The sequence below is a fragment of the Lepus europaeus genome, chromosome 6 (assembly GCF_033115175.1).
Source record: "Lepus europaeus isolate LE1 chromosome 6, mLepTim1.pri, whole genome shotgun sequence".
NCBI classification, from domain to species: Eukaryota; Metazoa; Chordata; class Mammalia; order Lagomorpha; family Leporidae; genus Lepus; species Lepus europaeus.
The window spans coordinates 97,520,587-97,535,411 of record NC_084832.1 but is presented as its reverse complement, the minus strand read 5'-3'; the positions used below and the strand labels follow the sequence as shown (position 1 = coordinate 97,535,411).

At 45.8% G+C, this 14,825-nt stretch overlaps 1 protein-coding gene across 1 annotated transcript; it reads left to right on the top strand.

The window, feature by feature from the left end:
• Nucleotides 1-620: 620 nt before the first annotated feature.
• APOBEC1 (apolipoprotein B mRNA editing enzyme catalytic subunit 1) lies at nucleotides 621-13,502 on the top strand. The gene is made up of 6 exons (XM_062195429.1): nucleotides 621-695; nucleotides 1,883-2,065; nucleotides 6,273-6,300; nucleotides 7,790-8,187; nucleotides 10,498-10,616; nucleotides 12,244-13,502. The coding sequence occupies exons 2-6, from the start codon at nucleotides 1,957-1,959 to the stop codon at nucleotides 12,391-12,393; spliced, it is 804 nt and encodes a 267-aa protein (XP_062051413.1). The 5' UTR covers nucleotides 621-695; nucleotides 1,883-1,956; the 3' UTR covers nucleotides 12,394-13,502.
• Nucleotides 13,503-14,825: the final 1,323 nt, after the last annotated feature.

Below are 14,825 nucleotides of genomic sequence, written 5' to 3'. Positions count from 1 at the left end.
GATCTTGACAGCTTTATAAGAGATCAGATAGACATAAGCACACACATGTTCCCTCTTGCAATGCCCTCAGGATTCTGCCCATGAGAACACCATCCCCAGAGGCCGAACCAATACAGTCCATCCAATCTTGAACTGTGAACCTCCAGAACTATGAGCCCAAAACAAAACACCTCTCTCCTTTATAAAATAGGATACCTTCGATAACAAAAAATAACTTGTGGGAACTGCAATGTAAAGACCGGAGTTGTAAAGCCCAAACCTGCTCATTGCTATTTCTGCTTCTGTATTCCGGCTTGCTTGCTTGCCCATTGTAACGCCATGACAGGCTCCAGGTCAGGTAGAAGAGGAACAGGCCGAATTCCCGGAAGCGAGAAATGGCAAAAAATGTCAGGGATTGCGGAATTTCGGACCACAACTGCAAACCTCAGCTTTCTCTTTTTCTTCACTTCCTCCTTTGAGACTTCTCACTTTGTGATGTCAAAGCCCTTTGCATTGAACAGCACCAATGAAATGCTTAGGCTTGAAAAGCTGCCCCATAGAGAATAAGGAAGACGCCTACGCATGCACTTGTTTGTAGAGAGTATAAAAAGTACTGGAAAATAAGGGAAGGGGCCTTTGGTCCATACTCTGCGGTGTGTGGACAGGAGGTCCTAGCCGGCTGGAATGAATAATCCTCTGCTTTTGCATCCGTAACTGTGAGTTGTGTATTGATTGGGAAAAATCGGGCACCACAACTAATACATTTATTCCAGCACGATTCTGTCCTTGGCTTACTTGGAAAACTTTCGTCTCTGAAGGTTCTTTGTTTATGATGCTGGATTTTTGCTTTTTGTTGAACACACTCCTCTGTCTCTGTCCAAATACCTGCTTTATCTTGTGGTGGCCCCTGCTTATCTTTCATAACTAAGTAAAGTCTATATTTATGGTTTATGAGGCCTTGAGATTCAAAGTTCTGTGGCTCTCGATTTGAGACCCTAGAGGGAGACTTAGGTCTTTAAGGGGGTGACCTTGGATCTGGAGTTGGTGCTGAGACTTAGGAATTTGTGACTTGAACTTGACCCAGGGTTTGGGCAACAGAGGGCAATGGCAGGAGAGAAGTAGAGCATTCACTTTTTCAAGGGAGATAAAAAGGCAGAGGTGGACTTGGCCATATCCTTAACCTGAGCACCAAAAACCTGACTCATAGGTCAAGGTCCTTCTGATTCAGCATCTAATACTGCCCCTCCCCTTTCCAACACGGGATTTGGGGGCAAAGAGCAGAATGAGAGGAAGTGAGTAATACGAAGTGTTCTCACCAGGTAACAGTGAGAACTTACAGGTTAATTTTCTCTTACTTTCGTTCTTCCTCTCTTTTTCCCATTAAAGAATGATGATGGGTCAGGGCCGGCGCCGTGGCTCAACAGGCTAATCTTCCACCCTGTGGCGCCGGCACACCGGGTTCTAGTCCCGGGTGGGGCGCCGGATTCTATCCCGGTTGCCCCTCTTCCAGGCCAGCTCTCTGCTATGGCCAGGGAGTGCAGTGGAGGATGGCCCAAGTGCTTGGGCCCTGCACCCCATGGGAGACCAGGAGAAGCACCTGGCTCCTGCCTTTGGATCAGCGCGGTGCGCCGGCCACGGCAGCCATTGGAGGGTGAACCAACAGCAAAGGAAGACCTTTCTATCTTTCTCTCTTTCACTTGTCCACTCTGCCTGTCAAAAAAAAAAAACAAAGTGATGGGTCAGTCTTGCCTTGATTGTAACTTAAAGGAAAAAAGAAATGTTGTTAAAGGGGTTTGAAACTTGCTAGTCCCAGGGAACTACTCTACAGGGTTATTATTATTGATATCATCATGGAAGATGCAAATCCCCACACTTCCTTCTAATCTGCTACCTGTTTGTACAGGCTAGGTACCCAGTTACTGCCCGAAACTCAGGCGTGAGTCTTCCTCATTCCACACCCTCACAAAGCAGGTGGTAATGGGCACACCCAAAGATACAAAGTCCAGGCACCTTGCTGGGAGGTGCCATGAGCTCCACAACTCCAGAGGAAGGTGTCCGGAGACAGACACCATGGCTTCCGAGAAAGGTAAAATGTATCTGGGGCCTGGCAAACTCTGTACTGTAGAACAGTATGACAATTGCATGTGTGTGTGCTCTGCTTCTGCTTGGGTCCTTGGGCATTTTCCAACTTTCCTATCATTAATCAATATTAATTATAATTAAACAAAATTTATGTTTCTAAGTAATGTTGACTAAATAAGTGCTTTTAATGAAAAAATAAGCAAAAATATAATAGTTTAAATAGCATTTAAAGGGGTGGCATTATTTTGTAGCAAATAAAGCTGCTGCCTGCAGGGCTGGTGTCCCAGATGGGCGCCAGTTTAAGTCCCGGCTGTTCCATTTCCCATCCAGCTCTCTGCTATGGCCTGGGAGAGCAGTAGAAGACGGCCCAAGTCCTTGGGCCCCTGCACCCATGTGGGAGACCCGGAGGAAGCTCCTGGCTCCTGGCTTCAGATTTGGGAATAGCAGGAACCTGGAGTCCAGGATATATATGAGTAAACCACCACAGATCACAGGGATATCAAAGAGTGTTGAGGCAAAAGGAAGACTTTTAAAGACACAGAGAAAGGCAAGCATTGTGGTGCAGTGGTTAAGCCCCTGCTTGGGACTCCCACATCATACTCCCACATCACACATCATGCATCACACACAGGCCCTGGATTCCAGTCCTTCTACTACTTCCTTTCCAGCTTCCTGCCACTGTGCACCTGGGAGCAGCAGGTGATGGCTGAAGTTCCCCGGGTTCCTGCCACTCATGTGTGGGATTTGGATGGAGTTCCTGGCTTCTGGATCCTGACTTCAGCCCCAGATGTTGTGGGCACGTGGGGGAACGAACCAGAAGATGGAGGATCTCTCTGCTTCTGTCTCTCTTTCTGTATTGCTCTGTCTTTCAAGAAAACAAAAGCACAAAGAAGTCTACCTACACTGTTTGATAGCAAAAACCACTGGTTACAGGGGCTGGCTGCGGGAGTTGAGGGCAGCTTGTTGGAGACGGCCATTGCCAGTCAAGTGTCCACATGAATTCCTATGATGTTACAGGCCCCGTTATGGGTGTACATGCAGAGCTAAAACCTGAATGAGGAGGCACAAGGAACAGCAGTCCAAGAAGAAGAAATTGCACAAGTCCTAAAGCCAGGGTGAGCTTGGCAGGTCTGAGAGACAGGAAGAAGATTAAGGTGGCTGAGGGGATGTAGAGGGAGCTGAACATGAATTTATCATGCCAGGCTTGTAGGTCACGGAAAGGAATCTGGATTTTCTAAAAATTATTTATTTATTTATTTATTTATTTATTTATTTTTAAATTTGGGAGTTGGGCCGATCTGAAGCCAGGCTGATCTGAAGCCAGGAGCCAGGAGCTAGGAGCTTCTTCCAGGTTTCTCACACAGGTACAGGAGCCCAAGGACTTGGGCCATCTTCTACTGCTTTCCCAGGCCACAGCAGAGAGCTGGACTGGAAGTGGAGCAGCTGGGACTCGAACTGGCATCCACATGGGATGCCAGCACTGCAGGAGGTGGCTTTACACATAGTGCCACAGCGCCGGCCCCTGTGGTTTTTTAAAAGACTTATTCTTCATGTTACACTTAGGATAATGTTTCTTGCTATTTTCTTTTAAAGAAAGATTTATTTATTTATTTATTTGAAAGGCAGAGTTACAGAGAGGGAGATAGAGACAGAGACAAAGTGAAATCTTTCATCCACTGGTTCACTCCCCAAATGGCCACAACAGCTGGAGCTGGGCCAGGCCAAAGCCAGGAGCCAGGAGCTTCTTCCATGGGTGCAGGGGTGCAGGGGCCCAAGGACTTGGGCCATTCTCTGCTGCTTTCCCAGATTCATTAGCAGGGAGCTGGATCAGAAGTGGAGTGGCCGGGACTTGAACTGGCACCCATAATGGACACTGGTACTGCAGACAGCAGCTTAACCCATTGGGCAACAGTGCCAGCCCCACAAATTTTTTGATCTTATACCCACATGTAAGTATATGGGCTGGCTTATTTCATTAGTTTGTTATTTCTGAACTAGGTGATGAAATATTTTTAATGATTAATTGGGTTGCAAAGTAAATAAAGATACTACTGCTGTTGTGTTCCATCCTAAAGCCTAAGGCAGAATCAAAAAAGAGAGAAAGATTAATTAAAGCAGAAAAATAGAGAGAGTGCCATTTAGCCTAGTGGTTAAAGCACTGGTTAAAACGCATGCCTTTCACATCAGAATACTTGAGTTCCATCCCCAAGTAGCTGGGTCTGTGCTACCCACACGGGAGATCTGGATTGTGTTCCCGGCTCCTGGCTTGGCCTGGCATGGTCTTAGCTGTTGCAGGCACTTGGAGGAGTGAACTGGAATTGGATTCTCTTTCAAATAAACAATGAACTTTAGGAGTGGGCGTTCGGTACAGTGGTTAGAGAGCTGCTTCAGATGCCTGCAGCCCATATCACAAGTGGCTACCATGCCTGTGATCCAGCTTCCCACTACTATCACCGTGGGACGCAGCAGGTGATGGCTCAAGTACTTGGGTCCCAGATGGGACCCAGATGGAGTTCAGTTTCCTGGTTTCAGCCTGGCGCAGCCTGGGCTGTTGAGGGCAGTTGGGGAGTGAATCAGTGATCTCCATCTGCCTCTCTGTCTCTCTTTCAAATATAAGTGAAAATAAATTATTTTTTTTTAATTTAAGAGAAATAGAGGTGACAGAAAAGTATTGTAGTGGGCAGTGGTGAAACTCATCCACCCTTTATTCAATAAATGAATGCTGCTCACGGGTTGCAGGCAATGTGGCAGGGTGGGGAAGGGCAGACACCAATCCGCATCTCACATAACTTACCCCTCAATGTTGTAACAAGCATATATAAATAATATATAACCATTATGTGTCATTATAACTGCTATGATGAAGTACACGTGTGTATGAAGTCATGTGGAAGTTATAGCCAGGAGGAATGGGTGTTTGGCCTATTGGTTAAGCCACGGTTGAGACACCCTTACCCATTTTGAATGCTTTGGTTCAAGTCTTGGCTTCAGCTGTGGATTACCCACTTCCTGCTAATGTGCATCTTGGGATAGCAGGTGGTGGCTCACGCAGTTGGGTCTCTACCACCCCTGTGAGAGAAGTCTTGACTCCCAGCTTTAGCCTGGCCCGGCCCCAGCTGCTTCAGGCAATTGGGGAGTGAACCAGTGCATGTGTTCCCTCTTACTCTCTTTCTCCCTCTCTCTGTCAAATAAATACAATAAATAAATAAAAAGCGAGGACAAGGGGAAGGGTCGGTATTGTGGTGTGGTGGGTTAGGGTGCTGTCTGAGATGCCAGCATCCTATATGCGTACTGCTTCTAGTCCTGGCTGCTCTGCTTCTGATCCAGCTCCCTGCTAACGCACCTGGGAAAGCAGCAGAAGATGGCTCAACAACTTGAGCCCCAGAACCCGTGTAGGAGACCAAGATGAGGCTTCTAAGTCCTGGCTTTGGCCTGGCCTGCCCCTGGCCACTGTGGCCATCTGGAGAGTGAACCAGCAGATGGAGGCTCTCTGCCTCTCCTTCTTTTTAACTCTTTCAAATAAATATATATATCTTTTCATTTTTTTATAAACTTGGCCCAATGTTTAAAAAAAATTGGAGGAAAAAAGAAGTTATACCCAGGATCCCTGAGAAGGGACTTTTACATTGTACTTAATCATTTTTGTTGGAGTCTTAAGAAGGATTTTCTGGTTTGGAATGGGACACCTGAACAAATAGGCTTTAGCATAGCTTTTTGTTGTTGCAATGAGCTGATCAAACACAATTAATCCATGAGAAAATCTTCTAATTCCATTTTCTGTTGTAATTGGGAGGTTTGTAGACATAGAGCACCTTTTCATTTTTATTTTTTTAGAAGATTTATTTATTTGAAAGGCAGAGTTACAGAGAGGCAGAGGCAGAGAGAGAGGTCTTCCATCTGCTGGATCAGTCCCCAAATGGCCAAGGCTGGGCCAGGCTGAAGCTAGGAACCAGGAGCTTCATCTGGGTCTCCCATGCGGGTGCAGGGGCCCAAGGACTTGGGCCATCTTGTGCTGCTTTCCCAGGCCCATTAGCAGGGAGCTGGTTTGGAAGTGGTGCAGCTGGGATTCGAAGCAGCACCCATATGGGATGCTGGCATTGCAGGCAGCAGAATAACCTGTTATGCCATGATGCTAGCCCCATGGAGTACTTTTCTTAGGAAATGAATTTCTATTTGGGTGTTATTTGACATAATCATGTTTTTCTCAACAGGTCCTTCAAACAAGGATTACACGTTGAGGTAAGAATAATATTCTCGTGGTGCTCACTTAATTCAATCTGGAATAAATGGATATTTAAGAGCTGTAGGACAGCAGCCTTTTATATTGCTCCATTTTTCCTTTTTTCATGTTCTAATTCTTTCTTATTTTTGTCTTTTCCAATTTTGTTTTCTCTTATTGTTTCCTATATATTTGCTTCTATATCTTTTGGTTAAGCATTAAATTGCATTCTAACTTGCTTCTCAATTATTGTCTTACTATTCCTCTTCTCTTTTTAAATCACATATTTATATAGCTTTTGGTGAAATGTCCAGGGAAGTATTTTGTCTCTCTGATTTCATATTATCTGCCCATTTCCCAGGCTGCCTGTCACAGGGAAATCATGTGAAGGAGTATGTTATCCCGTGATGGGTGGCAGGGCTGATCTATGTCATAATAGAATGTGATCCTCGTGAGCATGAGTGGGGACACGTGATATATAGGAAGCTTATGCCTCTGCCATATTGCAAAGAACATTTCTCAGCACAGTCTTGAGTTTCCCCTAAGTCATAGCTTTCAGACTTGCAGAGTTAAGTGTAAGGATGCCATTGAGAAAAATTTGAGCTGCTTTCATGCAACCACTTAGTATACAGGATTCTAAAATGGAAGACTCTGGAGACTAAATCACTCATTTTCTCAGTTATTTGTGTATTTATTTATTTATGAGACAGAGGAACAGGGAGAGCTCCCCTCTGCTGGTTCACTCCTCAGATGCCCACAATAGCTGGAGTTGGGTCTGGCCAAACCCAGGAGCCAGGAACTCAATCCAGGTCTTATATATGGATGGCAGCCAGAAGCCAGGAGCTTCTGCTGGGCCTCCCACATGGGTACCGGGGCCAAAGCTCCTGGGCCATCTTCTGCTGCTTTCCCAGGCCATTAGCAGGGAGCTGAATCAGAAGTGGAGCAACTGAGTCTCAAACCGGCACTTACACAAGATGCCGGCATCACAGGTGGAGGCTTAACCTACTATACCACAACACTGGTCCCAGAATGTTGACATTTTAAGCGCTAGACCAGTTGCCTGCCTTGCTTTTCTCAGACTTGACTACAGAAGCTTGGAGCAAATTTAAGCTTCAGCATTTGAGAAAAACTAGTGCAATCCACTGCAGAACCGTGAGGATAAGGATTAGGACACAGAACCTCTAAGGTGAGAGAGAAAGGTTAGAACACAAGGAGAAGGCTTTAAAAGAGAAACAAGGAAGCACTTAGACCTGGATTCCAGATGGACAGATGGAAGCACAGTGGTACTGGAGATCAGTCGCCAAAGAACATACACTGGGAAGAAAACCTTTTTACTAAGTTTGTGAGAGAAGCTGCTAATTCAGGTAGAACTCCCTAGTAACTTGGAGACAGAATGGGAAGGAAGTCACCATGTGTCACTTCTGCCTAAGAGCAGAGGGGACCATGGGATGATTTCTGAGATCACTCTAAAGATTGCATCACCACTCGGAGATGCCCCTTATGTTCCAGGAGAAGAATTGAACCCTGGGAATTTGAAGTCTTCTTTGACCCCCGAGAACTGCGTAAAGAGGCCTGTCTGCTCTACGAAATCAAGTGGGGGACAAGCTCCAAGACCTGGCGCAGCTCGGGCAAGAACACCACCAATCACGTGGAAGTCAACTTCATAGAAAAGATGACTTCTGAGAGGCGGCTTTGCCCATCCACCTGCTGCTCCATCACCTGGTTCTTGTCTTGGAGCCCCTGCTGGGAATGCTCCACGGCGATTAGAAAATTTTTGAGTCAACACCCTGGCGTGACTCTGGTAATTTTTGTAGCCCGGCTATTTCAGCACATGGATCACCGGAACCGGCAAGGACTCAAGGACCTCGTTACCAGCGGCGTAACTATCCGGGTTATGAGCGTCTCAGGTAAAGACAACAGTGGGCTCGTGGTCTGCGTGCTGCTAGATCAAAAGCCTGGTTATTCTGGATTGAAATTTCAGAAACAAAAGCTCCGAAATAATGAATTCATGGCAAGGAAAGTACCAAAAATACAACCTCTTTCTCCACTCGTTTTTTTTTTTTTTAAATTTATTTATTTATTCAAAAGGCAGAGTTATGGAGAGGCAAAGGTAGAGACAGAGAGAAAGAGAGTGAGAAAGAGAGAGATCTTCCATCCAGTGTTTCACCCTCCAAACAGCTGCAATGGCCAGAGCTGGGCCAGGCTGAAGCCAGGAGCTTCTTCTGGGTCTCTCACGTCGGTGCAGGGGCCCAAGCATCTGGGCCATTTCTGCTGCCTTCCCTGGCACATTAGCAGGGAGCTAGATTAGAAGTAGGGCAGTGTGCATATGAGATGCCGAAAACAAAGGTGGCAACTTAACCCATTAAACCCTCACTTAAAAAAAAAAAAGTGGGGCCAATGCTGTTGTGTATCAGGTAAAGCTGCCACCTGCAGTGCCAGTGTCCTATATGGGGCCAGTTTGAGTTCTGGCTGCTTGACTTCTGATCCAGCTCTCTGCTGTGGCCTGGGAAAGCAGTAGAAGATGGCCCAAGTCCTTGGGCCCCTGCACTCATGTGAGTGACCTGGATGAAATTCCTGGCTCCTGGCTCCTGGCTTCAGATTGGTGCAGCTCCAGCCATTGTGGCCATCTGGGGAGTGAACCAGCGGATGGAAGACCTCTCTCTCTCTCTCTCTGAAACTCTGCCTGTCAAATAAATAAATAAATCTTTAAAAAATTTATTTTATTATTTCCATTTATTTGGCAGGCAGAGTGACAGAGAAGAGGAGACACACATACACACACACACATACAAACACACAGATAGAAAGAGAGAAAGATCTTCTATCTATAGGTTCATTCTCCAAATGGCTACAATAGCCAGGTCTAGGCTAAGTTGAATCCAGGAGCGAGGAGTTCCACCTGAGTCTCCCACAAGGGGCCCAAGTACATGGGTCATCGTCTGATGCTTTCTCAGTGTGCATAAGGAGGGAGTTGGATTAATGGAGCAGCTGGGACTTGAGCCAAGGCTCATATGCGATGCTGGCATTTCAGGTGGTGTCTTAACTTGCTGTACCACAATGCTGGTCCCTTCTTTTCCATTCTTATCACTATGGCTCTCAGCCATCTTCACAGGGACTTCTTTGATCTTTTTAGGGAGTCTAGCCCATCTTCAACAGCAAATAGGCTAGAAACATATAACACAAGAGAAGTATGGCTTCTTTGCTTCCAATCTAGCTTCTTGCTAATGCATCCTGGGAAGCAGAAGAGAATGGCTCATACTTGGGTCCTTGCCACCCCCTTGGGAGACCTGGATGGAGTTCCAGGTTCCTGGCTTTGGCCTGGTCCAACCATGACTATTGTGGGCATTTGTGGGGTGAACCAGGAGATGGAAGATATCTGTCTGTCCATCTGTCTCTCTGTTGCTCTGCCTTTCAAGTAGATGGGGAAAAAAAAGAACTATTTTTTAAAAAGTTTGTGGAAAATGGAATTAAAAGAAAAGTTTATTTTCATGTAAAAAAATAGAATCTATGCATATTTTTTCCTAAGACATTTTCCATAAAGATCCTAGGTGATGTTTGTGCATAGAATTCAAAGTTTTTTATTTATTATTTTAAAATAAGCTTATATTTTAATTTCATTTTCCATGAACCTTTTGACATACCGTGGTATTTTTTTTTTTTTTTTGACAGGTAGAGTTAGTGAGAGAGAGAGAACAGTGAGAAAGGTCTTCCCTCCGTTGGTTCACTCCCCAAATGGCTGCCACGGCCAGCACTGTGCCAATCCAAAGCCAGGAGCCCGGTGTCCCTTCCTGGTCTCCCATGCGGGTGCAGGGGCCCAAGGACTTGGGCCATCCTCCACTGCCCTCCTGGGCCACAGCAGAGAGCTGGACTGGAAGAAGAGCAACTGGGACTCCCCAGGTGGCCCCATCAAGGGCTGGGGCTGGGCTAATCTGAAGTCAGGAGCCAGGAGCTTCATCTGGGTCTCCCAAGTAGATGCAGGGGCCCAAGGGCTTGGGCTATCTTCCATTGCATTTCCAGGCCATTAGCAGGGAGCTGGATCAGAAGTGGAGCAGCTGGGGCTCAAACCGGCGCTCACATGGGATGCCAGTACTGCAGGCAGATGCTTATCCTACTATGCCACAGTGCTGGCCTCAATACCCTGGTACTTTTAAGTTGGGCTCTCTTTGAATAATTTATCATTGTTCTTGTTGAATGAACCAAGATTTGTGTTTCCTTAGAGTATTGTTACTGCTGGGAGAATTTTGTCAACTATCCGCCAGGGAAAGCAGCTCAATGGCCAAGGTACCCACCTCAGTGGATGCTGATGTATGCACTGGAACTCTACTGCATCAATCTCGTAAGTTCCTTTAGAAGACAAAGATTCTGATGCAAAATGGAGCATCTCTTGTCAGACTTATTTCCTGAGACTGTTAACACATACTTTCCTCACCATCTCTTTGCCATTTATATTGAGATTTAGTTACTTAACTGGCTGACCCATCTTAAGAAAATATGAGAGTAACAGGCCAGTAAGTGGGAGAAGGGGAGAGTAAACTGGTCTAAGGCACATTTGGGCCCCATATTAACTCTACCTTCTCAATATTATTGTTGTAACACATACTGGCCCTATAGGATTTCAAATAGCCTTATTTACCATATTGATATGTGTCATCTTTTTTTTTTTTTCCTTACGATTTATTTATTTATTTGTGAGGCAGAGTTATAGAAAAAGAGGGGGAGAGGCAGAGAAAGGTCTTTCATCTGCTGGTTCACTCCCCAAATGGCTGCAGTGGCTGGGGATGGGCCGATCTGAAGCCAGGAGCCAGGAGCTTCTTCCAGGTCTCCCATGTTGGTGCAGGGGCCAAGCATCTTCTACTGCTTTCCCAGAGCATCAGCAGGTAGCTGGATCAGAAATGGAGCAGCCAGGTCTCAAACTGGCGCCCATATGGGATGCTGGCACTGCAGGAAGAGGCACAGCACTGACCACATTTAGATGTTCCATTTGGATTCTTGATATCGGGTTTATGAATTTTCAATTGACATTTTTATTTCATTAAATTTTTTTTTATTTTTTTGTTTTTATTTATTTTTTATTTTTGACAGGCAGAGTGGACAGTGAGAGAGAGAGACAGAGAGAAAGGTCTTCCTTTTGCCGTTGGTTCACCCTCCAATGGCCGCCGCGGTAGGCGCGCTGCGGCCAGCGCACCGCGCTGATCTGATGGCAGGAGCCAGGTGCTTCTCCTGGTCTCCCATGGGGTGCAGGGCCCAAGCACTTGGGCCATCCTCCACTGCACTCCCTGGCTACAGCAGAGAGCTGGCCTGGAAGAGGGGCAACCGGGATAGAATCCGGCGCCCCGACTGGGACTAGAACCCGGTGTGCCGGCGCCGCAAGGCGGAGGATTAGCCTAGTGAGCCGCGGCGCCGGCCTTCATTAAAATTTTTAAAAGAAATATATTTATTTACTTGAAAGTCAGACTTATATAGAGAGATAGAGACAGAGACAGAGAGAGCAAAATCTTTCATCCACTGGTTCACTCCCCAATTGACTGCAACAGCTTGAGCTGTGCCAATCTGAAGCCAGGAGCCAGGAGTTTCCTCAGGGTCCCCCACACGGGTGCAGGGACCCAAGGACCTGGGCCATCCTCCACCGCTTTCCGAGGCCACAGCAGAGAGCTGTATCAGAAGTGGAGCAGCCAGGACTCGAACTGGTGCCCAAATGGGATGCCGGCACCACAGGTGGCAGCCTCATCTGCTACACCATAGCACCGGCCCCATGAGTGCCAGTTTGAATCCCGGCTGTTCTGCTTCTGATACAGTTAGAAACAGAGCTGGGACTCAAGCCCAGGAACTCTGGTATGGCATGTGGGCATGTCTTAACCATTGTGCCAATGCCTGCCTCAACTGACATTTTAAAATGTTTACGATAATAATGGTATTAATTAAAATATTTACCTAAAGATTAAATATAATCCTTTTTATTCCAGGGTCTCCCACCCTGTTTAAAGATTTCAAGAAGACATCAAAATCAGCTTACATTTTTCAGCCTTACTCCTCAACATTGCCATTATCAAATGATTCCACCGTACATCCTTTTAGCTGCGGGATTGATACAACCTTCTGTGACTTGGAGATAAATAGAATGATTCTTTCTGTTTATGTTGTTTCAAGAACAAACTACCCAACAAAGAGTGAGTGCTCTTAAGAATCTAGAAATTTCCACAAATAGCAATACCATGAATTGTGTTACCTTTGACCATATTTCAGGTCACCTTAAAACTTAAAACAATAATGAATATATATATTTAAGGATTTATTTTATTTATCTGAAAGGCAGAGTGACAGAGGGAGAGAGAAAGAGAAAGAGACCTTCCATCTTCTGGCTGACTTCCTAAATGGCCAGCATGACTGGGGCTGGGCCTGGCTAAAGCCAGGAGCCAGGAAAGACATCCAGGCCTCCAACACGGCTGGCAGGGGCCCAAGTACTTGGGCCATCTTCCATTGCCTTCCCAGGCGCATTAGCAGGGAGCAGGATCAGAAGTGGAGCAGACAAGACTTGAACCGCACTCTGACATGCAATGCTGCCATCAAAGGTGGTGGCTTAGCCTGTTGGCCACAACACCAGCTCCAGCAATAAATCCTCATGACTTTTCACAGTTTCTGTGAGTCAGGAATTCAAGAGCACTTACCTGTGTGTCCGGCTCAGAGTCTTCTGTGAGACTGCAATCCGCACGCCAGGGCTACGGTGGTTGGAAGCTTTGATGGGTGACGCAGACCATGCTTCCCACGTAGGATACTCAACGTGGCCTGCACGTTGGTGCTAGCGGGCCTCTCCACAGGGATGCTTAACTCTCCTCCTGAGACGGCAGCTGGCTTCCTATAGAGCAAACGGCCCAAGAGAGGTGAAGATGGAAATTGCCATGAATTTAGTCTGGGAACCACAGGCTATTTCTTCTGCGATTTTCCAGTGGCCACACAGGCCAGCCATGATTTGGTGTTGGAGGGCACTATATAGAAGATCTCAGCCTCAGGGAGTGAGAGTCACTGGAATTCTTCTTTGGTTTTCCCTGTAGGGACTTTGTGTTTTCAGGATAAATAATTACATGGACTAATTTCTCAGACACAGAGGAAAACAAAGGGCAAAGTAGTATCTATTTTTATTTCTGAATCAAAACATTCTAAGATTTAATAGATAATTTATTAATAGATGATTTATTCATCAGAACTTATAGGGTATGTTACTGGTTTTTTTTGTTGTTGTTGTTGTTGTTTGGTGTGTTACTGTTTTAACAATAAAAACTGCCTAAATTTTTAGTAGTTTAACACACAGAAAAGATTTATTTCTTGCTCTCATTGCAGTTTCTTTAAACTTAACTTTTTTATTTTTAAAAACAGTCTATTTATTTATTTGAAAGGCAGAGTAACGGGGCGGGGTGGGGGGGCAGAGATTTTCTATCTACTGGTTCATCAGGTGTCCACAATACCCAGGGTTGGGCCAGGCCAAAGCCAAGAACCTGGAATTCCAACCATGTCTTCCACATGGCTGTGGCAGGAACCCAAGTACTTGAGCCATCATTTGCTGTCTCCCAGGTGCATTAACAGGAAGAAGGATTGGGAGCAGAGGTTAGACTGGGTCCTGGGTACTCTGATATGGAATATAGGCATCCCGAGCAGTGGCTTAACCTATTCACCTTCAGTGCCACAGCACCTGCCCTGTATATATATTATTTAAGTTTATTTGTTGTTATTTGAAAGAGAGAGATCTTTCATTTGCTGGTTCACTGCCCAAATGCTACTTGGGACTGAGCCAGGCTGAGCCAGGCTGAAGCTAGCAGTTTGGAACTCCATCCAGGTCTCCCATGTGGGTGCAGGGGCCCTAGCAGTTGGACCATCTTGTGCTGCTTTTTTAGGAGCATTAGCAAGGAACTGGATCAGCATCACAGACATCGGTTCAGCCCACCACAGCACAACACTGGCCCCAGCTCACTCATTTTCTTGGCTCCTCCTTCCTGGGTTGACCTGGGGTTCAAGCAGCCTCTTTCTGGAACATAAATAAGGGCTGGGAACTTATTAACTGTCCATAACAAGACTATCCATGTATTTTTAAAAAAGTTTTATTTATTTATTTATTTATTTATTTATTTATTTATTTATTTATTTGAAAGGCAGAATGACAGGGAGAAAGAGAGAGAGAGATCTTCCAACCACTGGTTCATTCTCCAAATGCCTTCTCCAAGCTAGGGCTGGGCCAAAGTAAGGAGCCAAGAACTCCACCTTGGTCTCTCATGTGGGTGGCAGGGGACAAAGTACTAGAGCCATCACCAGCTGCCTCCCGAGTGCACTAACAAGAAGCTGGCTTGAAGGAGAGGCAGGACTCAATTCCAGTTCCAGACACTCTGATATGGGAAGTGGGGATCTCAAGTGGCTGCTTAACCTGCTGAGCCACAATGTCTGCCCATCTATGTATTTTTAAAACTGCTATGAAAGATACCATTTATTACTTGTTCTTAGAGATTTATACTAGAGAAACAATCCTTTCAAAGATAAGAGATTGTTCCTCCATGATCTT

Bases quoted from the DNA above. Each gene is read 5' to 3' on its own strand.
- APOBEC1 (XM_062195429.1), top strand. From the start codon at position 1,957: ATGGGCACACCCAAAGATACAAAGTCCAGGCACCTTGCTGGGAGGTGC. The intron at 6,301-7,789 runs GTAAGAATAATA...CTTATGTTCCAG, and splicing joins AACAAGGATTACACGTTGAG to GAGAAGAATTGAACCCTGGG. The intron at 10,617-12,243 runs GTAAGTTCCTTT...TTTTTATTCCAG, and splicing joins AACTCTACTGCATCAATCTC to GGTCTCCCACCCTGTTTAAA.